At 38.3% G+C, this 23,952-nt stretch overlaps 2 protein-coding genes across 6 annotated transcripts in view; both read right to left on the bottom strand.

Moving 5' to 3' along the window:
• Positions 1-4,812: 4,812 nt before the first annotated feature.
• On the bottom strand, positions 4,813-15,129 carry c1qtnf5 (C1q and TNF related 5). 2 transcript variants are annotated; one of them, XM_089013752.1, is made up of 3 exons: positions 14,986-15,129; positions 6,614-6,855; positions 4,813-5,408 (listed from the first exon to the last, which is right to left on the bottom strand). In XM_089013752.1, exons 2-3 carry the CDS (start codon positions 6,843-6,845, stop codon positions 4,879-4,881), a joined length of 762 nt encoding a protein of 253 aa, XP_088869878.1. In that variant the 5' UTR covers positions 6,846-6,855; positions 14,986-15,129; the 3' UTR covers positions 4,813-4,878. The 2 variants fall into 2 exon arrangements, with proteins under 2 accessions (XP_088869878.1, XP_088869879.1); XM_089013753.1 differs by having other exon boundaries at positions 6,695-6,855.
• Positions 15,130-20,715: 5,586 nt separating this feature from the next.
• Positions 20,716-23,952, bottom strand: part of kmt2a (lysine (K)-specific methyltransferase 2A) — a 52,498-nt gene continuing 49,261 nt past the window's right edge. For all 4 annotated transcript variants that reach the window (XM_089012972.1, XM_089012974.1, XM_089012973.1 and 1 more), the window contains exons 31-34: positions 23,794-23,901; positions 23,625-23,705; positions 22,793-22,922; positions 20,716-21,812 (exon numbers count right to left, since the gene is read on the bottom strand). In XM_089012972.1, coding sequence (XP_088869098.1) covers positions 21,537-21,812; positions 22,793-22,922; positions 23,625-23,705; positions 23,794-23,901 — 595 coding nt within the window. In that variant the 3' untranslated portion in view covers positions 20,716-21,536. The remainder of the gene's footprint in view (positions 21,813-22,792; positions 22,923-23,624; positions 23,706-23,793; positions 23,902-23,952) is intronic.

Here is a 23,952-nt window from a genome sequence, read left to right as displayed (position 1 = left end):
GATGGTCATCTTGGCAGAAACAGATGAATGTAGAGAGTAAATAGAGAGGATGGATGGACTGAAATTCGGACAGGTAGAGTGGGATGAATGGATAAGTAAATAAATAGTTTTGGATTGACTGAAAGAGGAGAGCTATTTTGGGATGGATGAGAAGACGTTTACTGGAGTTGGGCACACAGACAAGTATGGAGTGATGGACAGGTGGACTGACAAGTTGGCAAGTATGTACTGTAGGTGTCCATTGGTGGATGGATGGATGGATCATCAGTTACGCCGAAATTAGTCGTGAATACAGACGGCCTGATAAACTGATGATACCTGGATACCCTACAGATATTGACCTCTGAACCCAGAGATGGCATGAATTAAACGCATGGTATTAAGTGGTCAACGAATGGAGATGTCACAATTCGGGGTGGTTTTGTTTTGCAGAAGTAATCTTTGCAGTTCTCAAGTAGAGTAGGAGACCATGTAGAGTCCATGAAGCGGATTTGTCATGTCTGCAAGTGTCGCTGCTGATTCATTCATTATAATTGCCGCCCTTCAAGCGGATCTGATGACTGATGGTAGACTACCTCCTGCTGGATAAAGTTGTCAAAACAAGTGGTTTTTTTTCGTGGCACTGTACTTTTACAATTGCCATTTTTTGCCATGGGTATTTTATATTTTATTAAATTAGAATCAGAAAGCATTGAATCCAAGTCGTCCCAATGTATTTGTGTATTTATTATTTATTATTATTATTTTGCCTTTCATTGCATTTGTTTTCAAACACATGACTGCTATGGTGAGCCAAAAATGTTTTATTTCATTCATTGAGTTTTATTCTGGATTTTTTTTAATTTATCATTTTTTTTTATTTGTATTTAAAAGTAAAACTGCCACCAACTTGACTAAACATGCACATTTTAGTTGATTCAAAAAAAGTTGTTTTTACTCTTTGCAGATGTATTTTTTATGTATTGTATATTTAATTATATGTAATATAATAATATAAAATAATTAAATATACAATACACAAAAAATACATCTGAAATTAATAAAAAATTGCAGATGTATTTTTTGTGTATTGTATACAAAATTATTGTGTATTCATTACAAAGCAACAAAACAAAATGTGTGTTTTAAGTCAAGCATATTCAAAATTAAATAAAAATTTTAAAAAAATAATAAAAAGAAATCAATTTTTTTGTTTCCATTCACAAGAGTCATGTCAAATTATTGTGGTCAACTGTAACTATTAATATGGGATGCATTTATGTGTCCCAAAATGTATTTTTGGCTCTGATTACTAAATATGTAAAAAAATATTTGTGTCACAATATTTTGTGATATAAAAATAATAACAAAAATAAATAAATAATAATAATAATAATAATAATAATAATAAATAAATAGCAGTTCTTAGCATTTTAATGGTTTTCAACATTATTTTAGTCTCAAAATATTCCCATAATTTTAGTAAACTTTGCCGTGCATGTCGCAATTCATCTTGTCTATTGCTCTCCAACGATTTGTCATAGACTTTCCGTGAGTAGATGTGAGAGTACTTTAGCAGACGCAAACGAACGGAATTTTGTGCCCAATGCCAGGCTCAGTTGCACTCCCTGCTTTTCTCCCTTCCCCATGACAAACGGGGATTTTATTTGATATTTTTTTTTTTTTTCGAATTTACCTCCGCATTCAGGCATCTTAAATCATATTTCTACGTTACAAAAGGCTCAGAAAGCCTGAAAGACAGTGTTTTCCCTTCTCAACGTTTGGTCCATTAAAGGACAACCAACGTCACTTTTTTGTTTCCTAACTGACATCAGAAAAACGGTTTATAGCATCTAAAATACCCAAAACACGCAGTATGATATTTTTATTCAAATGCAAAACACCAATAAAAATGACTTAAAGTGTCCAAAATCTGCAAAAAATTGAGCTGCGAATTGGGCATTTTCAAAAAGTCCCGCCCCCAGTTCGTGACGTCACGGCAAGACGTCTTGCGTTGCTGGAGAATCAAAACAATGGCTTCAGATTCGGAGAATATGCTTTCTTGTTACACATCCAGTTATGAATATGATTCAAATAGTTCTGAAGAGGAAAGCATACATGATTGCAATCGATTAAAGACTTTATTCCGTGCCATTTTGAGGCAACATTGGGGGGGAAATGTATCACAAAAAAAGAGGCAGAAAATGGCGACCAAGCTCTGTGTGAGAAATTAATCAGCCCATTTCCACAGGCTGATAAATTCCTTACATTGAGCTTGGTCCTTTAAATCAGCAATGGTTCCTCATAAATAAATCCCTCAGCGGTGGAGATTCAGTGAAGACATCATTTTGACTGACATCATCCAGTTCACATTGTTGCCACGTTTGGGGAAATCATTAGGCCACGCAGACTTGTGTGGATCCAGTGGAATGTGTTTACTTTGGTCAGGTTTGAGGAATAAAATGTACACGGTGGAGTATTGGAGAGATGGAGCAGCCACATGAATATTTGCTCCTGGATTGCTTCATCATTCAAATACTGCGACGTCTTGTTCATGCAGAGTTCCTGTCTGAGAACCACTTAAAGCACAACTGACATCACATTTTTTGTTTCCTGACTGACATCAGAAAAACGTTTTGTAGCATCTAAAATACCCAAAACATGCAGTACGATATTTTTAGTCAAATGCAAAACACCAATTAAAATGACTTAAAGTGTCTAAAAACTACTTAAAATTGAACCCAGAAGTGCCCTGTTTCAGAAGGTCCCGCCCTCTTGTTCATGGTGTCATGCCAAGATGTCTTGCCTTGCTCGAGAATCAAAACAATGGCTTCAGATTCGGAAAAGATGCTTTCTTGTTACTCATCCAGTTATGAATATAATTCAAATAGTTCTGAAGAGGAAAGCATACGTTTGCTATCGATTAAAGAATTTATTCCGGTCATTTTGAGGCATCTAGACAGAAATGTAGCACCCAAAATTGCAGAAGATGGCACCAAAGCTCCATGGAAATGGGCTGATTTGTCTCCTGGTAATTTTTGTCAGCGAATATCAAATAGTTGTCTCGGTGCTATACACAACGATTCACCATTGCGTTCTTTTTGTGTTTTCCTTCTAATTTCATAATCAACACGGATCAACACAAAGTTTTCAGACCAAACAAAGTACCGCAAAATGCATTGTGTGTCCTTTCTCAGTCAGGGGCGTTCCTTCCGTGACGTCAGCAATCGTCACCAACTCAAAAACAAGACTTCCTGATTATTCAGCGCGAGTCTTAAAACGTAAAATATAGCTATATGCGGAGGAATCTTTGTGAAATACGCTCAGTAGAAGCCATTTGAAGCGATTTTACAAATTATGGCCACAACTTGTCGGGAGGCGTCGGTTGTCCTTTAAATGAAAATCATGTTTAAGTTGTATGGCTGAATAAAGTTTGGATCAACCTGAATGCAAAAGGAAGACTGCCAATTAGCCAAAATTGTCATTGCATTGTCATTATTAATGAAGCAGGAATCAAAAGTAAAAAGAAAAAATGCTTTAATCTTAGGGACGGCACCAAATGTAACTACCTACCCCTACGGGCAGGCAGAGGATAAAAGCGATGAGAGGAGAAGAAGGGAGGGGCTGGTTGGGAGAGCTTCTATAAAGACGGACCGGATGTAGACCGGATGTCTCAGACTCAGGGAGTCTGAGAAAATAAAACAATGTGTAAGGAAATAGAAAAGATTTTTAAAATGTGTTCGTATAGCGAATTGCTCTAACAAAAATGACATATATTTATAAGTTCATCCAGTTTTCTGTCTCCTAGGTTAAATTTGTTCTGTCAGTTTAGCTTACAAACTCTGACCAATAAGAGTGGACCTGCAGAATTAATTAAGGCAGTTAGCATGACTACTCACCTAAACAAAGCATTGTTTTGATAGCATAAAAACCATGCCAAACTATGCAATCTCTTCAAGAACGTGCATTGGCGATATATTATTTTTTGAATCAGAACTGCTAGACGCATTTTCATGGAAAGTAATTAAAAATCCTTAAAAATTAATCATTTCATTTCTGTATGTCATTTTCTGCACCATTCAAATTAATAATTTAGTCCAAAAATGCTGTCGGTCTACATGACTTCCTGGTTCCTGCCCAGCTTTTCACACCATCTCTGATCATGTTCGTCATGTCAATTCGATGTACATTATGCCAAATAAAGGGTGATTTGAATGCCCCTAAAAATAAAGATTTGCCATTTGTTTGGAAGCAGTGGTTTGAAACTCTGCTGAATGGAGAAAAAGTCCTTAACTCATTCACTGCCATTCCTACATTTATTTGGGGGTGCGAATCAAGCTCCGGTCAGACCTTTGGCAATGCTTTTCCCTCCCACCAGGGGGCAGCATTTGCCTTTTGTCCATGTTATTGTTTTTTTACAGCTTCAGCTGTTGTATGTATTGTATTGTATTGTATTGTATTCATCTTGTATTGCCCCCACTTCCATTGCAGTTAACTCGAGATCCATTTAACTGAGAAATAAACTTTTTTTTGTGATTAAAGAAGAGAGTCTGAGGTTTCTTCCACTGAATTGAATGATCATGTATGTAGTCCTAAAACACAATATTCTGTGGGTCCTGCAATTTGAGTGAAAATGACAAAAACCCTGGCACTGGAGTGGACATAATTTTTGCACATTGTCTGGCAGTGAATGAGTTAAAAATGGCTAAATTAGCCCTCAAAAGTTCTTCAAAGAGTCATAAAGAAATAGCAAGTGGATGAGTGGAAACCCTGATCGTCTATGACAGGCATCCAGTGTCGAACAGAAAAAATACTAGAAGTTGCAGTTTAGTATGTGCCCATTGTGACTTTTTTATTTTCCTGATTACACAACAACATTGTAAAAACTGTGATGCGTGATTATTTTCCTTCTGCAAACACCGCAGAGTTTTTCCAGTCTGAGTACACCAGGAAGCCAGTGAAGGTGCTATCCGTCTTGGTGCTGGAGTAAATTCCATTGTATTCCCCCAGAGTCATCTGGATCCACACCTGGTCCCCCGGAACCAGATGGAGGAGGGACCCGCCCGACAACGACACCGGTTTGGGCCAGTTGCCAAAAAACTGGAAATAAGAAGCGACGACATGTCCATTTTTCACCAGGTCAAACTGCAAGCTGGTTCGATACACGGTGGCGTGGACGGCAAAGTAGTACACGCCGGGGACTTTGCACGTAAAGCGGCCTGTCTCCGAGTTGTAGTCTCCCTGCTGGTTGAGGAGGGTCTTGTCGAAGACCACCACGTCACCTGCAGGGAGGGGCAAGTCGCGGCCTTCGGACACTTTGGCGCTGAAGGCAGATTTGGGGGCTACGGCGCACTGGCCTGCATCGCCCTTCTGCCCTCGCTCTCCCGGGTCGCCCTTATCTCCAGTCCGGCCTTGCTCACCCGTCTGACCTGTGGGATACATCGACCTGAGATATTAACTTATTCACTGCCAGATGTGCAAAAATACATCCACTCCAGTGCCAGGGTTTTTGTCATTGTCACTCGAATTCCAGGACCCACAGAATATTGAGTTTTAGGACTACATAAATATTAAATGCAGCTTAAGAAACCATAGTCGCTCTTCTTTCATCAGAAAAAAAGAGGTAATTCCTAAATGATCTGGATCTGGAGTTATATGAGCAGACATGTACAATAATGTGTCCACTCCAGTGCCAGGGGTTTCTTCATTGTCCCTTGAATTCCAGGACCCACAGAATGTTGTTGAGTTTTAGTACTATATAAACATTCAATAGAGTATTAAAAAACGTAGACTCTCTTCTTTCATCAGAAAAAAAGAGTTCATTCCTAAATTATATGGGTCTGGAGTTATATGAGCTGGAAATGAGGGTGGCTGTCCAAAATACAATGCAATACATACCTACTGGTTTATAGAGCGCTTTAACAACAGCTGAAGCTGGAACAAAGCGTTAACATGGAAAAAAAGGAAATGCTGCCCAATAGTGGAAGGGGAAAAAACATTGCCAGAGGCAATGGCCAGCGCTTTATCGGCACCCAAGCACGAAAAAAAAAAAACCGATCAGATTTGGGAATTCGGCATATTTAAAATTCCTGAATACATTTGTGAATGTAAGTGAATAGGTTACATTTGTAACACATACACACTTGTGAAAAGTATACTGCTTCACACTTAGTTCATACTCTCTATCAATACCTCACGTATTTTATTCTAGTTGAGAAGTTTGCGGCGTCCACCTTGTGCAAAATATGACAAACAATTAGTCAAATAATTGCCTGTACTGTACTATGATTTTTACTGGAATGTACTGTACTATTATTTATTTATGTGTTGGTTTGTTTGTTTGTTTGTTTGTTTGTTTGTTTGTTTGTTTATCTCTCCACTTTTGGTTTGGTATTGTGTTGTGTTGTGTGTGAAGTGCTGTCTCCACCAGTGAAAATGCTTTTGTTTTTCAAGGCGCTTCCTTTCCCACCACCAAAACACATACACACTGCGGGGAAAGCTGCCTGTGACTCTGGTAGTCATGGTAACAAAATCCAGACTAACCATCAGTTAATCAGTGTACAATGGGGGCCATACATTTAAATACAGTTTTAAATGACAGAAATGGACTCATACTGTTCCCCTAGTTTTATACCTGGAGCACCCACGTCCCCTTTTTCCCCTTTCTCCCCCGGAGCGGAATCCCTTCCATCCCGTCCATCTCTTCCGGGCTGACCTGGGCTACCGTGAACTCCGGGGGTGCCTGGGATGCCAGGATGGCCTGTGCACAGACTGGGAGGGATCTTGTTGTCCTCTAACGGAGCAGAAAGACGCACGTGGAGGACAAGCAGGAAGAGCGGGAAATGCAGCATCTTGAGCTTTGTCATTACACAGACACTGCAAACAGAGAAGACCCACAGGAGATTTCAGCACGAAAACCAGTGGGAGCTAACCTGCGGCTTTGCAGGTGCGCATGGCTCTTTTCGCTGGTTCAAAAAAATGACATGGTTGTTTTTTTTGGGGGTATAAAAAACACCTTAATATATATGGTGGGTTTTTTTTTCGGGCAAAAAATGTCTTACTATACATGGAAGTTTTTTAAAAACGGCTTACCATAAATGGTAGTTTTTTTGGTCTAAAAACGGCTTACTATACATGGTATTTTTTTTCGGTCTAAAAATGCCTTACCATAAATGGTCGTTTTTTTGTGGGCTAAAAACGGCATACTACTCATATACATACTAATGGTCATTTTTTTTCGGTCTAAAAACGGCTTATTCTGCATGGGTGTTTTTTTTTTGTCTACAAATGCCTATACATGGGCGTTTTTTTCAAGTGAAAAATGCCTGACTATACATGGATGGGGTTTTTTTTCGGTCTAAAAACGCCATGGTCTTTTTTTTGGGGCCAAAAAATGCCCGACTATACATGTTCGTTTTTATTGAGGCAAAAAATGCCTGACCATACATGGTCGTTTTGTTTTTGTTTTGTTTTTTTTCGGGGGGGGGACAAAATGACAAACTATACATCACAGGTGTCAAAGTCAAGGCCCGCGGGCCAAATCCGGCCCGCCACATCATTTTTTTTTCGGCCCGCGAAAGCAAATCAAACTTGTTAAATTCCATGATGATTGCTAAAATCTGAGCCAAAATTTCATATTTTTGGATGTCAACCACAATAAAAGTCATTATTCTTGACTTCAGATTTGAAAACGAGTTATTCATTAATTTGCTGTGTGCTCTATATGTAATATTTGAAGGGATTTAAACATTCTAATGGGTTCCCCAAATTCATAACGGCCCTCGAGAGGAAACCATAACTACAATGTGGCCCGCGGCAAAAAATGACTTTGACACCCCTGCTATACATGGTCGGTGTTTTGGGGCTAAACCGGTTTACTGTACATGGTTGTTTTGTTCGGGCTAAAAACGCCTTAGTATATACATGGTAGTTTTTTTTAGGTGAAAAACGGCTTACTATACATGGTCTAAAAATGTCCTACTATTCGGGCTAAAAACGCCTTAGTATATACATGGTAGTTTTTTTTGTCTAAAAATGCCTTACTATACATGGTTGGGTTTTTTTTCAGGCTAAAAACGCCTTACTGTACGTGGTCTTTTTTTTCTGTCTAAAAATGCGTTACTATACACGGAAGTTTTTTTTTGGGCTAAAAAAGCCTTACTATACATGGTCGGTTTTTTTTCGGGAAAAAAAAATGGTCAGTTTTTTTTCAGACAAAAAAACACATGGTCTTTTTTTGGGGGGGGGCTAAAAACGCCCTATATACTTGGTAGCTTTTTTGGTCTAAAAATGCCTTACTATACATGGGCTTTTTTTTTTCTGGCTAAAAACGGCTTCCTATACATGGTTGTTTTTTCCGGCTAAAAACGCCTTACTATACGTTGTCTTTTTTTTTCGGGCAAAAAAATGCCATGGTCGTTTTTTTTCGGGCAAAAAATGGCTTACTTTACATGCTGGTTTTTTGGAGGCGAAAAATGGCTTACTATACATGGTTGTTTTTTTCTGGCAAAAAATGACATACTAGACATGGTCGGTTTTTTTTTTTTTGGGGGGGGGGGGCTAAAAACGCCTTACTATACATAGTAGTTTTTTGGGTCTAAAAACGGCTTACCATAAATGGTCGTTTTTTTTGGGTCTAAAAACGGCTTACTATACATGGGCAGTTTTTTTCAGTCTAAAAATGCCTTACTATACATGGTTGGGTTTTTTTTCGGGCTAAAAACGCCTTACTGTACGTGGTCTTTTTTTTCGGGCAAAAAAATGCCTTACTATACATGGTCATTTTTTTCGGGTAAAAAACGCCTTAGTATACATGGTCGTTTTTTTCCGGCTAAAAACGCCTTACTATACGTGGTCTTTTTTTTCCGGCAAAAAAATGCCTTACTATACATGGTCGTTTTTTTTCGGGCAAAAAACGGCTTACTTTACATGCTGGTTTTTTGGAGGCGAAAAACGGCTTACTATACATGGTCGTTTTTTTATGGCAAAAAAATGACATGGTCGTTTTTTTTGGCTAAAAACGCCTTACTATACATGGTAGTTTTTTGGGTCTCAAAACAGCTTACCATAAATGGTAGTTTTTTTGGTCTAAAAACGGCTTACTATACATGGTAGTTTTTTTTAGTCTAAAAACGGCTTACTATACATGGGCGTTTTTTTTTTTCGGTCTAAAAATGCCTTACTATACATGGTCATTTTTTTCAGACAAAAAAAGCCTTACTATACATTGTCTTTTTTAAAAAGGTCTTACTATACAATGTATAGTAAGACGTTTTTAGCCTGAAAAAAAGGACCATGTATCGTGAGGCATTTTTAGACCGAAAAAACCAACATGTATAGTCAGGCGTTTTTAGACCAAAAGAGCTACCATAAGGCGTTTTTAGTCCCCCCCCCCAAAAAAAACCTGACGATGTATAGTAAGACGTTTTTTGCCCCCCAAAAAACGACCATTTATAGTAAGGCATTTTTAGACAGAAAAAAAACCGCCCATGTATAGTAAGCCATTTTTAGACAAAAAACGACCACGTAAAATACGGCGTTTTTAGACCATGTATATTGTATAGTATACATGGTCGTTTTTTTTCAGGCTAAAAACTATAGTTTTTTTTTTTTTTCCGGCTAAAAACGACTTACCAGGCATGGCCGTTTTTTTTTCGGGCAAAAAGTCATATTCTCACTGTGCGGAAATCTGAAAAAAAAAAAACACGCGCGAAATACCGGGGATTGAACCCAGGACCATATACGTTGAAAGAGAGAACTCTTCCACTGAGCTACAGCCCCATTTTACTGGATGCAAAATGTCTTCGTATACATGGTCTTTTTTCCAGATAAAAATTATGTGCACTGTCTAAAAACGGCTGACTCTACATTTTCTTTTTTTTTTTTGTCTAAAAATGCCTTACTATATATGGTGTTTTTTTTGGGCAAAAAAACGCCTTACATACATACATGGTCGGTTTTTTTTTCTGGTAAAAAAAAAGCCTTTCTTTTGGTTCTTTTGGGCTAAAAATAACTTACTATACATGGTTGTATTTTTGGTCTAAAAATGGCTTACCATACATGGTCGTTTTTTTCAGGCTGAAAACGCCTTACTATACAAGGTCTTTTTTAATCGGGGTAAAAATGCCTTAATATATACATGGTTGGGCTTTTTTCTCTGCAAAAAAACGCCTTACTCTACATGGTCGTTTTTTGGGGGGGGGGGCTAAAAACGCCTCGCTATACAAGGTCGTTTTTTTCGGGCTGAAAACGCCTTACTATACATGGGCGTTTTTTTTTTGTTCAGCCTAAAAACACCTTACACCATGGGCGTTTTTTTTTTTTTGTCTAAAAACACCTTACTATACGTGGTGTTTTTTTTAGGTCTAAAAACGGCTTACTATACATGGTGGTTTTTTTTTATCTAAAATGCCTTACTATACATGGTTGGGGTTTTTTTCGGGCTAAAAACGCCTTACTATACATGGTCGTTTTTTCCGGCTAAAAAGGCCTTACTATACGTGGTCTTTTTTTTCGGGCAAAAAAATGCCTTACTATACATGGTCGTTTTTTTTCGGGCAAAAAACGGCTTACTTTACATGGTTGTTTTTTTCTGGCAAAAAAAATGACATACTATACATGGTCGTTTTTTTTGGGGGGGCTAAAAACGCCTGACTATACATGGTAGTTTTTTTGGTCTAAAAACGGCTTACTATACATGGGCGGTTTTTTTCAGTCTAAAAATGCCTTACTATACATGGTTGGGGTTTTTTTCGGGCTAAAAACGCCTTACTATACATGGTCGTTTTTTTCCGGCTAAAAACGCCTTACTATACGTGGTCTTTTTTTTTTTTCGGGCAAAAAAATGCCTTACTATACATGGTCGTTTTTTCCGGCTAAAAAGGCCTTACTATACGTGGTCTTTTTTTTCGGGCAAAAAAATGCCTTACTCTACATGGTCGTTTTTTAGGGGGGCTAAAAACGGCTTACTGTACATGGTCGTTTTTTTTGGTCTAAAATGCCTAACTATATATGGTCGTTTTTTCGGGCTAAAAATGCCTTAGTATACATGGTCTTTTATTTCTGGCAAAAAAACGCCTTTCTATATACGGTCTTTTTTTGGGGGGTGAAAAACGCCTTAATATAAAGGGTCGTTTTTTTTTCGGTCTCAAAACACCTTACTATGTCATACATGGTCGTATTTTTTTGGGTCAAAAATGCCTCACTTACATGGTTGTTTTTTTGGAGGCGAAAAACGGCTTACTATACATGGTTGTTTTTTTCTGGCAAAAAAATGACATACGACATGGTCGTTTTTTTTTTGGGGGGGGGGGCTAAAAACGCCTTACTATACAGAGTAGTTTTTTGGGTCTAAAAACGGCTTACCATAAATGGTAGTTTTTTTGGTCTAAAAACGGCTTACTATACATGGTAGTTTTTTGGGTCTAAAAACGGCTTACCATAAATGGTAGTTTTTTTGGTCTAATAACGGCTTACTATACATGGTAGTTTTTTTTGGGTCTAAAAACGGCTTACTATACATGGGCGGTTTTTTTCAGTCTAAAAATGCCTTACTATACATGGTTGGGTTTTTTTTCGGGCTAAAAACGCCTTACTATACATGGTCGTTTTTTCCGGCTAAAAACGCCTTACTATACGTGGTCTTTTTTTTTCGGGCAAAAAAATGCCTTACTATACATGGTCGTTTTTTCCGGCTAAAAACGCCTTACTATACGTGGTCTTTTTTTTTCGGGCAAAAAAATGCCTTACTATACATGGTCGTTTTTTTTCGGGCAAAAAACGGCTTACTTTACATGCTGTTTTTTTGGAGGCGAAAAACGGCTTACTATACATGGTTGTTTTTTTCTGGCAAAAAAATGACATACTATACATGGTCGTTTTTTTTTGGGGGGGGCTAAAAACGCCTTACTATACATGGTAGTTTTTTTGGGGCTAAAAACGGCTTACCATAAATGGTAGTTTTTTTGGTCTAAAAACGGCTTACTATACATGGTAGTTTTTTTTTTGTCTAAAATGCCTTACTATACATGATCTTTTATTTCGGGCAAAAAAACGCCTTTCTATACATGGTCTTTTTTTGGGGGCGAAAAACGCCTTAATATAAAGGGTCGTTTTTCGGTCTCAAAACACCTTACTATATTATACATGGTCGTATTTTTACATGGTTGTTTTTTTTTCAGGCGAAAAACTCCTTACTATACATGGTGGTTTTTTTTTTTTTTTTTTTTTTTTGGGGGGGGGGGGGCTAAAACGCCTTACGATAAATAAGTGTTTTTTTTTTCGGTCTAAAAATACCTTACTGTACAAGGTCTTTTTTAATCGGGGTACAAATGCCTTAATATATACATGGTTGGGCTTTTTTCTGAAAAAAAAACACCTTACTCTACATGGTCGTTTTTTAGGGGGGCTAAAAACGGCTTACTGTACATGGTCGTTTTTTTTGTCTAAAATGCCTAACTATATATAGTCGTTTTTTCGGGCTAAAAATGCCTTAGTATACATGGTCTTTTATTTCTGGCAAAAAAACGCCTTTCTATATATGGTCTTTTTTGGGGGGGTGAAAAACGCCTTAATATAAAGGGTCGTTTTTTTTCGGCCTCAAAACACCTTACTATATTATACATGGTCGTATTTTTTTGGGTCAAAAATGCCTCACTTACATGGTTGTTTTTTTTTCAGGCGAAAAACTCCTTACTATACATGGTCGTTTTTTTGGGGGGAGGGGGGGGGGGGCTAAAAACGGCTTACGATAAATCAGTGTTTTTTTCGGTCTAAAAATACCTTACTATACAAGGTCTTTTTTAATCGGGGTAAAAATGCCTTAATATGTGCATGGTTGGGCTTTTTTTCGGAAAAAAAAAACGCCTTACTCTACATGGTCGTTTTTTGGTGGGGGGCTAAAAGCGGCTTACTACATATACGTGGTCTTTTTTTTTTTTTTAGCTCATGCTGTCCATTGAAACTTATATCATGAACCCATCATCAACCCCGTTACTTGATTGACATAGAGGGCAACCAGTCACATGACAACCGAATAACTGAATAAAACAATGACGCTAAGGGCTAAGATAGTCAGCAAATTGCTGACTATTGATATTAAGGCACGAATGGCCCAGTGGAGAACAAAGCACAGGCCCTTTACAATACTCAAGCCACCCGATTGGAATCCCGTATAACACGGGCGTCTTTACATGAATTTGTAATGAGAGCCAAATACAGTGAGACCTCAACTTACAAACACCTTATCTTACAAACTTTTCGTCTTACAAACCTCAAATTTATGAAAATTAAACCTTATAATAAGCACTATTTTCATAATACACACCCACCACTGCTGGCGGAGTGATCTTCGGCGGAAGCACACGACCGAACAGCATCAGAGGTTAAGTTACCAACAGTCCTTATGGAAGGTGACTCTCCTTCCATAAGCCATCAACGACCATCAAAAAGGTAAATAAAACTTTATTTTACAGCACGGTTTATTTCTTTAATTACAGTCGTCATGTAATGCGCCTCTCTTTCCAAACAGCAATTCCCTTTGAGCTTCGACCTCCAACGCCATTCCATCAGGCCATAAATGACCATCACAAATGTAAATAAAGTGACTTTATGATACAATGTAGTGTATTTCTTTTATTACAATACAATAGCACTTTTATTATACATAGAATAAGGTATGTTGTGTGTAGTTTTAAGGCTTATTTAGTTGAAAAGTATATTTTATGGAAACCCGGGAACGGATTATTCCCATTTTAATGGTTTCCTATGGGAATTTTTTTTTAGATACACACTTTTCGCCTTACACACTCTGTCTGGGAACCAATTAGGTTCGTAAGTTGAGGTGTCACTGTACCAGACAGTTTACTCAGAAACAAGTCACTTCCTCGTGTTAAAAGTTTCTCAAGCTTAACATTTGGACCAGTTTTGCTGAGCTATTTGTAATGTTACACTTTGATGATGCTTGCGGGTTTTTTTGATGGTGGGTGGAGGGTGGCCCGTCAAGCTCCAAATCATGAGACACACCAGCTGACGTGGGTAACATGCAGTGAGCTAGTGAGTTGGACAGGATGAAGCACAGCCAGTGGCATTGCTTTCTTTTATGGCTTAACTATAAAAAAAGAAGCTGTGAAGACAAGGAGGAATGTTGAAGACTGATGGCAATGGAAAAGCGCTGAGGAGGAAAACTTGGGAGGAGGGAGCAGCTTGAAGAGAAGTTGTATATTGCTAGTTCCTCATAACAGATAAGGTTACTGCATGTTGTGTTATAATTCAATGGTTTTATTTTTCACAAACTCATGATTCATAGCATGCAAACGTTCAAGCCAAGATAATGAAATATGGTCATATAGTTGAAGCAAAATGCTGTTCAAAAAATAAATAAATAGAAAACTAGGGCTGCACAGTGACAACAATAATCTAGTCGCAGAACGATTTTCCCTTGTCAGAAACAACCACTGAAATTTGCAGCTGTTTTTTTCAATGTCCCCTTCCCATGTGTCTATTTAAAAAACACAAGCATGAGATTAATCTTGGTTACAATTAACAATATCAAATTTATTGTACATCATTTTATTGGACTTGGCGGTTGGGCTTATTTGAAAATGAATGCAAATAAAATGAGTTTGAATTCTTAATTTGATATACAGTTTTAAAGATTTACATCGGGAATTTCAAAAGTATGGCTAAAACCTAAATCAGAAAAATATAAATTATGTTAAAATACATCATGTTGAAAATGACATAAAAACAGATAATAAAGCAACTATCTTTCATTTGAAAATTGCATTGTTAATTTGAATTTGATTGATCTCTCTGATTAATGACATTTAAAACTAAAACACAGGACAAACACAGTCAGTTTCATGCCGTGACCAAATACACAAACTTAAAATGGGTTCAGAAAAAGTCACAAAAATAACCTCATCATACATATTTATATTTTGACTTGTGACTTATCTTCTGTAAACCACTACATTTATGCCTCATCAAAAACAAAAGTCAACTTACCGATGTCAGCCAGCTGCTGGTGTCTGCAAGCTGAAAGGAAATGGTGATGAAATCCAATTAGACGGTGGCTTGAGTGTTTTGGTCTGTCTAGTGTGGGCAGAGGACAGAGAGAAACTGAGAGAGAGAGAAACTGAGAGAGAGAGAGAGAGAGAGAGAGAGAGAGAGAGAGAGAGAGAGAGAGAGAGAGAGAGAGAGAGAGAGAGAGAGAGAGACAGAGACAGAAGATGGTGGTGTGACAATCCAAAGCAGAGTGAAGGAGGGACGTGAGGGGATGATTATGTCATGTATTAGGTATTGTCTGAAACAAAATTTGCAGCTGTGCTCACAAAAATGATCATGTGACCGTCTGTCACAGTGTGCAAGTGTACATCACTTTAGTCACTTCATGAAAAAAAGGTTAAGAGAAAGAGGGAGGAGTTTGAGAGGTATTGTCAATCCTATACTAAGTTGTGTCCATAATTTGTAAAATGGCTTCAAATGACTTCTACTGAGCGTATTTTACAAAGATTCCACCGCATATAGCTATATTTTACGTTTTAAGACTCGCGCTGAAAATTCAGGAAGTCTTGTTTTTGAGTTGGTGACGAGTCCGTACGTGACGTCACTAAAGGACCGCCCCTGACCGTAAAAAAAAGACGCATTGTAGCAGTCCTTCCATCACGTCAATGTATTTTGCTGTACCTGTTTGGTCTGGGGACCTCGTGTTGCACCCAAAAGCCGCCAGAAGGCCAGACGAGGGCGTCCAAGCGCCATATAAGGAATTTAGCAGCCTGTGGAAACGGAGGTGGCCACAGGAGGTCGCCATTTTGTGCCTCTTTTTTTGGGTGAGCGATTTCCCCCCAATGTTGCCTCAAAATGGCACAAATAAATTCTTTAATCAATTGCAAACATGTATGCTTTCCTCTTCAGAACTATTTGAATCATATTCATAACTGGATGTGTAACAAGAAAGCATATTCTCCGAATGTGAAGCCATTGTTTTGATTCACTAGCAATGCAAGACGTCTTGGCGTGACGTCACAAACTGGGGGCGGGACTTTCTGAAAATTCGCAGCTCAATTTATTGCAGATTTTGGACACTTTAAGTCATTTTTATTGGTGTTTTGCATTTGAATAAAAATATCATACTGCGTGTTTTGGGTATTTTAGATGCTATAAAACGTTTTTCTGATGTCAGTTAAAAAACAAAAAAGTGATGTCGGTTGTCTTTAACTCCAGATTCTAATTTGAACCTGACATAAACCTGAAGCCCACTTGAAAATTCTAAACCCGACTAGCAAACCCAAACCTTAGTTGGAATTGTGAACCCAACATGCTTTAAACCTCATCCTATTTAGAAACAGTAACCGTAATTGCAAACTAAATCCATAATTGCAAACCCTTACACCTACTAACAAACCATACACCTCATTCACTGCCATTCACAAATTTATTTGGCAATTGCAAATATGACGCCACTTGCCATTCCCGAAATTTTCGGGTTTAGTTTTTCCGTTTGGGTGCAGATAAAGCGCTGGCCATGGCCTCTGGCAATGGTTTTTCTTTTCCACAAGGGGATAGCATTTCCCTTTTTTCCATGTTAGCGCATTGTTCCTGTTGCTGTTGTTCAAGCACTATATAAACCAAAAGAGACACTCCGCAATTTACAAACGAAATATGTTCGGAACGGTCGTTCGTAAGGTGAATTTGTTCGTAAGTTGCTTCAGTGCTATATTTTGTATGGGATATATGTTGAAGGCTTATATAAGTATGTTTATGGTTTATATAAGTATGTTTAAGGCTTGTATAAGTAACCTGTATTGGTTTATACTCAAAAATAAATGTTTCATAAAATAGAAGCTCTCTAAAGATATGCACATGTACAACTGGAGAGAAGACTACATATGTGACTACAAAAACGTTTTTACGTACCGTTGTTCGTAGATCGAATGTTCCTAAGTAGCGGAGCGTCTGTATATGTTTTGCATTGTATTTTGGACAGCTGCCCTCATTTCTAGCTCATATAACTCCAGATCCATATAATTTAGGAATTAACTCTTTTCTGGTGAAAGAAGAGATGTCTGACAGTAAATTAGTGAAAGCAAGGGGTGTCAAATACATTTTTTACCACATGGATGTTACGGTTTCCTCTCGGGGGCCGTTATGAATTTTGGGGAAGCCATTATAATGTTTAATACCCTCCACATATTACATATAGAGAACACAAAACAATTATGAATACAGTAACTCATTTTCAAATTTGAAATAAAAAAAATAACTGTTATTGTGGTGACATGGGACAATTTGAAATTTTGGTTCGGACTTAATAAGCAGCAAGGAATTTTATGCTTGATTTGCTTGCACGGGCCGAATAAGATGATGTGGCGGACCAGATTTGGCCCCCGGGCCTTGACTTTGACACCTGTGTGTTAAAGAGTGATGGCACATTAATCCTCCCATAAAATGACGACAAAAAAGGGCATAAAGGAGACATGTTTATTATTGAAACTATCACTTAAATAAAAAAAGGTGCATAGAAAATAAACATGATTAGAAACTTTTCTTTTTACACATTATGTACAGCTTTGTTTCCTCATTATACATTCAACCGAGTATAGCTTTGTGGTTTATTTTCTTATTGACAGCGGTGGTTTTCCTTCATTTGCTGGGAGAGAACACTGTACAGTATCCGTTTATTACAATGGTCATGATAATGGTGGGGGACAGGAGGATTATTGATTTGACAAAAATCACATATTGAAGGCATTCATTGAAAGAGCCTGTTTATGATTTCTCCCCCTCCATGATCGTTCATCCACTCCTACAGTAACACCACATTCCATCCAACAAGGCTGATGAGTTCAACACCAGAAACAATCATACACACAGACACGCGCAAAGAAAAATAAACGGACTTGTTGGACCTCTGTAAAAACTCCAAGTAACAACTGTTTTGTGGATTTTGCACAAAATAAATAAATGTTCAGCATTATGACTATTTAAAAAAAAGGTACAAAAGTACAACCAAAGCTTCAGAGGATTTGAAAATTGCCATTTTGGTGGGATATAACAAAAAAAGTAAATTATTACCACATCACATAAACGTCCCTGTTTTAACATTCAATTGGGGAATGGGGAGTAAAAAGAAATGACCTCAAGAAATTCACAAGCACATGAACACACTAACAGATCACATAAAACTCCTCCGTTGCAGGGGAAAAAAAACACAAATAAAAAAACCACACCGCCCCTTTTTGGCCGAGGTGCGATCGCAGGCACAGCAAAAAAAAACTGTTATTGATATCCATTTTACAAAAAAAGAAATGATGCACGTTAGTTTCATCTGATAGTACTGTAACACAAAACCATTATAGAGTACACTGAAACATTGCAAGTATAAATTGGCTGTTTTTGCTACTGTAACTAAGTTTTGTCTGTCTATTCCATATATTGTATACTGTAGATACTAACGTACAAGACTATGAATGGGTCTGTATACCATTGTTATGTATTTATACTATAGTAATTACAGAAGGTGAGAAGGACAGGGCCACTGTTGTGACCACTGCCGCTAAGAGGAAATAAAGTCCAAGGAGGCTTTCACCCCAAAGATTGGGATTTGTAGACAAAGCCCTTGAGATCGGCGGACATTTACGCTCGATCCTCGCATGTATCGCCGCGTCTTCTGCAACCCCGACGTTCCATCGGGTCTGTCGGCACGGCAATGGAAAAGAACATCCACGCTCGCAAATCGAGGAACGTGGATGAATTGAGTTTACATTCATTGTAGCAGCACAACCCAGCCAGTCTTCCGCCCCCCCTGTGAGATTGTAGGCCTATTCGTACCACCCTCGCCATCAGGGTAGGAGTTTAGGCCCACATCACTTTGGTGCCTAGTGACACTCAAGTGCACTTGGTAGGAAGCTCCTGCTCCCTCGGTGGCTACTGTGCCCTCATAACATGAGATCATGCGCAATGTGAGGGCGTGGGGGTTTTCAATGAAATGTGGGAGGGGGAGTGGCATGGGAGTCACCGCTAATGATGTCAGCATGAACGGCAGTTAAAAAAAATGTATTTTTTTTAAGTCCTAATGTGATTGAACACTGACTACATGACACAGTGGTGCTTTTGAACACAGGAGTATTGGAACCTACACTGAAAAGGAGGAAAAATTAATTGTCTAAAAACACCGTTTGATATTTATGGCCTAACCGTAATGCTGAATCAGTTGTTTTCGGAAAAAATAGGACAAGTGATGATTTGGTAGCTCAATGGTTGTTTTGAATTGTGATTGTATCTTGTATTGATAAATTGATCACGATAATCATCCATTTATTTTATATTCCACTTTTCCTTAAATGAAAAAAATGGATATCTGAGATAAAAAATATATATTTTGTAAATGAAAGAATTGGAATATTATGAGTTCATGAAAAATTATTTTTGAGATTTTACTGACATAGATGTCAAAATTTTACTAACATATCAAGATAGTCATGTCATAACATGATCTTACAGCCTCACAGCTTTATTTTTGAAACATTACTATTTTTTGGCGACATGACTTTGATACCGCCTAGCATTCTCATTTTTTCAGGGTATAACTACATTTTCATAAAACGATGGCTGTATTTTAATCAAATTATTTTTTTCCCTCACATTTTCTTAACTGCAAATGTCCGACATTTTACATTATCCCTCATAAAAATCAAGACGATGATAAGAACATTATGAGTTTCTTTTCGTTTTTTTTCCTTCCTTTTCAGTGCAGTTCTAATAAAGCGCATCTCTCCGAGCCAAGGTTTTGCAAGTACGTGCTCACATGGCAAATATTGCAAACATATGCAAAAACATTCGCCAGACAATCCCAAACCATTTTAATGGTTGCAGTCAAATTTTGAGCATCTTTGTTTGTGACATTTGACCAACACTGTCGGGTAAAAAAACGACAACATCCGCTAAGTGTACATACACTTGCAAACCTTGGCCACTCAGTGATGCATAAGATGTGGCCTTTAGTACTCACTGGCTGTGTAGCGCATCAGAATCTAGGCATCTCCCTGGATACTGTATGTAATTCAAATAAATAAATAAATACAATAAGTCCGATTTTTGTTGATGTTTACTTGTTGATATGACTTTCTGGTTCCTATTTTTTTTCTCTCTGTGTGTTTGTGATGTGGTGAGGAGATAATAAGGCTGGAGAGAGTAGTTATCAGGTAAGAATCAATCATCTGAACTCTCCCAAGTGCATAATAATAGTAGTTCACAAGCCACACTGTCGACTCCAATTATAACGACGACGACGACAATGACAAGAAAAAAAAAAAAGAAATGAGCTTTGACCAAAAGGCCCAAGGTGGCAAGCTCCTGGTGGACTGAAGCCAAGTGGACCAAACCGCAGACCAGCGTCAGTCTTTGGAATCAAACAAAACATTCAGATCTACAAAATCATTAAAAAACATAATTTTTACATAGGCTGTGGCGTACAAAACATAGAGAGCGCTTTAGTGTTTGTAAACCTCTATTTCCTACAAAAAATGGCATTAAAATAAATACGACTTTTTAAAAAAATATAAATACCATCATGAAGTGCTATTCACTAGTGAGTGCTTTTTAAGTCTTTTTTGTTGCCGTAGAAAAATATACATTATTTACATTTTTTAACAAATCCTGACAAAATAAAAACAGAGAAGAGACAAGACTTAAATCGATCAGAACAACAATGATAATATCAATTCCAGGGCGCCATTTTGTTTGGTTCATTTTGCTGCTGTCATTTGGAACAATATGTCCAAATAGAATCATCAAAAAACAAAAGATGAGCAAATAACGATGGCGCACTTTTAAGAATCCACTGCTTTCTATGGATCGTACGTATCAACAAGGTAAAACACTGCCGCCCTCCTCAAAAAAGAATAAAACAATGGAGATAAATAAGTCTACTAAAGCATGTCAGTAGAGTCTTGGGGCCCGTGGCAATCAGTCCACCAGAATCTCAAGCTGCCTTTTTTTCCATCTCTCCCTCTAAAAGACGCTCTAGTCAGTCAATAACACAACGCTCGCATAGCCAAAATTCAAGCACATGGATGTGATCAATAACCCACCCCCCCCCTTCCTTATTTGTGTCAGTCTCAGGTCAGCAGGTTTGTACCCTTAGCAAGGTCAAGTCACCATGGCTCTGAAGGCAAAAGGGCACATTCACACAGGCCAAATGTGCAGAACAGCTGATCACACCAGAGAAAATACGATCTAATTCAAACGGATTTCTTGTTCCTTTGACAAATTGCACTTTGGTGTAAAACGGAGCCTTTGATTTGTATTTTTTCTAACGTATTTTCAAAATCTTAAAACTGATCGAGGATAGCCAATCTAAAAAATATTTCTTCTCCGGCGCTGATTCAAATTTTAATCAAACGGAAGCGCCATAGGTCAGCCAAAGATGAAGCTTGGCGAGCCACATGACGCGAAAGGAGGCACGATGTATTTCACTTTGCATTTATGGCCCTTCCTCCTCTGCATATTCAGTCCAAACGAGAGTAGACTCGGTTTTAAAAGTCAGCACAAACTTGTCAGTTGAGGAACCTGCGGCACTTCTTGGCGCCGCAGTTGCATGGCAGCTTGTTGCTCGCGTCCTCCACAGGGAATTTGTAGTCGTATGTGAGCTCCTCGCCGCGGTGTATGCGGCGGGCGGCCAGGATGACGATATGCTTCAGGCCATCCGCCGTGACGACCCGCGAGTAGCAGTTGGGCTCGCACGAGTGGTTGATGAAGCGCGCGGCGTTGCCGTGCATGGTGGCGTCCACAACCTCGTAGTCATCGATGCGGAACATGTAACAGCCGATCCCCTTGAAAGAGAGACAGATTGAAATTCAGCAATCTTATCTCTATTTTTTTTTTTTAATCGTAGCGGTTCCTTGATTTATGAGATTAATTCATTTTGTGATCATGTATAACTCAAATCACTCTGATTCAAAATCATCTTGGCCAATTTAAATACAATAAAAATGAAATCAATCTATTTCATCCTTGCCAAAAAAGCAGCTAAGAAATAACTACCGTATTTTTCTGGCGCACCGGAGTATAAGGCGCAACCCAAATGAATAGTGTAGTTGGAAACCTTTTCAATATACAAGGCGCACCAGACTAAAAGGCGCATCTAAAATGAATGAAAAAAAGTTCTCTAAAAATAATATCTAAATATATAAAGGTTTTACAAAAATAAGGCAAATCACATTATAATGTGCTACAGGAGAGATTGGGCACTTACTACTACTTGGGCACTTACGCACTACAGGGGGAAATGGATTGAGTGGCTGCTGACAGTTGTTGTGGCTCAATTTTACTTCACATATAAGGTTCAGCCGCATTTAAGGCGCATGGTTATCTTTTGAAATAAATGAAGGCTTTTAGGCGCGCCTTATACACCAATTTTTACATCATCTGCTCCAATTCAGTTGATATTCCGCGGCTCTTTCAGCTGTATGTGCATTGGCCACCAGGGGGCAGTAGAACATAAACATACTTTCTGCATAAAGTAATGATGATGAAACGTAGAGAAATTTCCATCACGACAAAATTGCACAGGTCACGGAGCGAAAATATATCTCTACGTGAGTACGGTAACAGGCTGTGTCTGTCGGTGTTGGAACCATTTATATTCCAATGTCAGTTGTGTCATGAGTGTACCGGTAAATGTTATAACTGCAACATCGATGGTAGTTATCCACTCGGCAGGTTTGCATAACGTGTTTGAAAAAAAACAAAAACAAAGTGCATACAGTGCTTCTGCCGACTTAGCTCCACACATGCTTTTTTTTGTACTCACCTTCCCGTCGTAGTATTTCTCTCGCTTGTCCGTAAGAACAGAGCGGATCACGTTTCCAGAATATTCAATGACCATCTCGCCTGCATCAATGGTTTTCTTGCAGAACAGACCTCGGCCATGAATGGGGGAGCTTTAAAAAGAGAAATAGGTTACATTGCAAGCCCAGTATAAAGAGTCTTGTGTTGTTTTGCTCTTCTTTTTTGACACTCTCAAATGTCAAGCTTAAAATAACAGAGTTTTGTATACTTTTTGTTGTATCTATGAAATCAGCCCCCCTTCTTTTGCCTCTTCTGTACTCATTAACTCATTCACTGCCAGATGCAAAAAGGGTATTTGTCATTGTCACTTAAATTCCGGGACCCACAGAATATTGAGTTTTGGGACTACATAAACATTCAGTAAAGTACTAGAAAGCTTATACACTCTTCTTTCATAAAAAAACAACAACAACAACAACAGTTAATCCCCAAATAATATGGGTCTGGAGTTATATGAGTTTGAAATTAGGGCGGCTGTCCAAAATACAATGCAATACATACATATTGGTTTATATAGCAATTTAACAACAGTTGAAGCTGGAACAAAGAGCTAACATGGAAAAAGGGAAATGCTGCTTCGCTGTAGAAAAGAGAAAACATTGCCAGAGTCCATGACCAGCGCTTTATCGGCACCCAAGCATGAAAAAACAAAACCCGAACAAATTCGGGAACGGCACTCTCGGTCATATTTTCAATTATCGAATACATTTTGTGAATGACAGGAAATGAGTTAAAAGACTCAGAGCATACACAATATAATAGCATCCTATTCCCAATTATCTATAACTGCTTACCGAAACACTCCGATCGTTTCCTTGAAGGTGGCCTTGAGGTGTTTGAATCTTACAGAAAGTGGCAGTTCCATTGACGCGCGCCTGCAGTCAGGGCAAGGAGTGAAGAATTGAACAAATGTAATCATTTCTCTCAAAATAGGTCAGACATTATGCACGCTGTCTAACTGACCTGGCTGTTCTGAGCTGTCCATTCTCCTCATCCTCCCGCTGTGGCCTGTACTCGGGAGGCTGGCGGTGTTTGGAGGCCAAGAAATTGAACATGTCAAAAGCGGACCTCCTGCGGGGCAGATAAGTTACATAAATTGCACCATATCTTACAGTCTGCTGG

The sequence above is a fragment of the Hippocampus bargibanti genome, linkage group LG14 (assembly GCF_051943395.1).
Source record: "Hippocampus bargibanti isolate YZ-2025 linkage group LG14, ASM5194339v1, whole genome shotgun sequence".
Classification (NCBI taxonomy): Eukaryota; Metazoa; Chordata; class Actinopteri; order Syngnathiformes; family Syngnathidae; genus Hippocampus; species Hippocampus bargibanti.
This window is presented reverse-complemented; position numbering and strand designations above follow the sequence as displayed.

What these genes read in the sequence shown, in the direction of transcription:
- c1qtnf5 (XM_089013752.1), bottom strand. Translation starts at nt 6,845, where the DNA reads ATGACAAAGCTCAAGATGCTGCATTTCCCGCTCTTCCTGCTTGTCCTC. An exon ending in AGGGGACGTGGGTGCTCCAG is followed by an intron (nt 5,409 to 6,613) that starts GTATAAAACTAG and finishes TGTATCCCACAG; the next exon opens with GTCAGACGGGTGAGCAAGGC.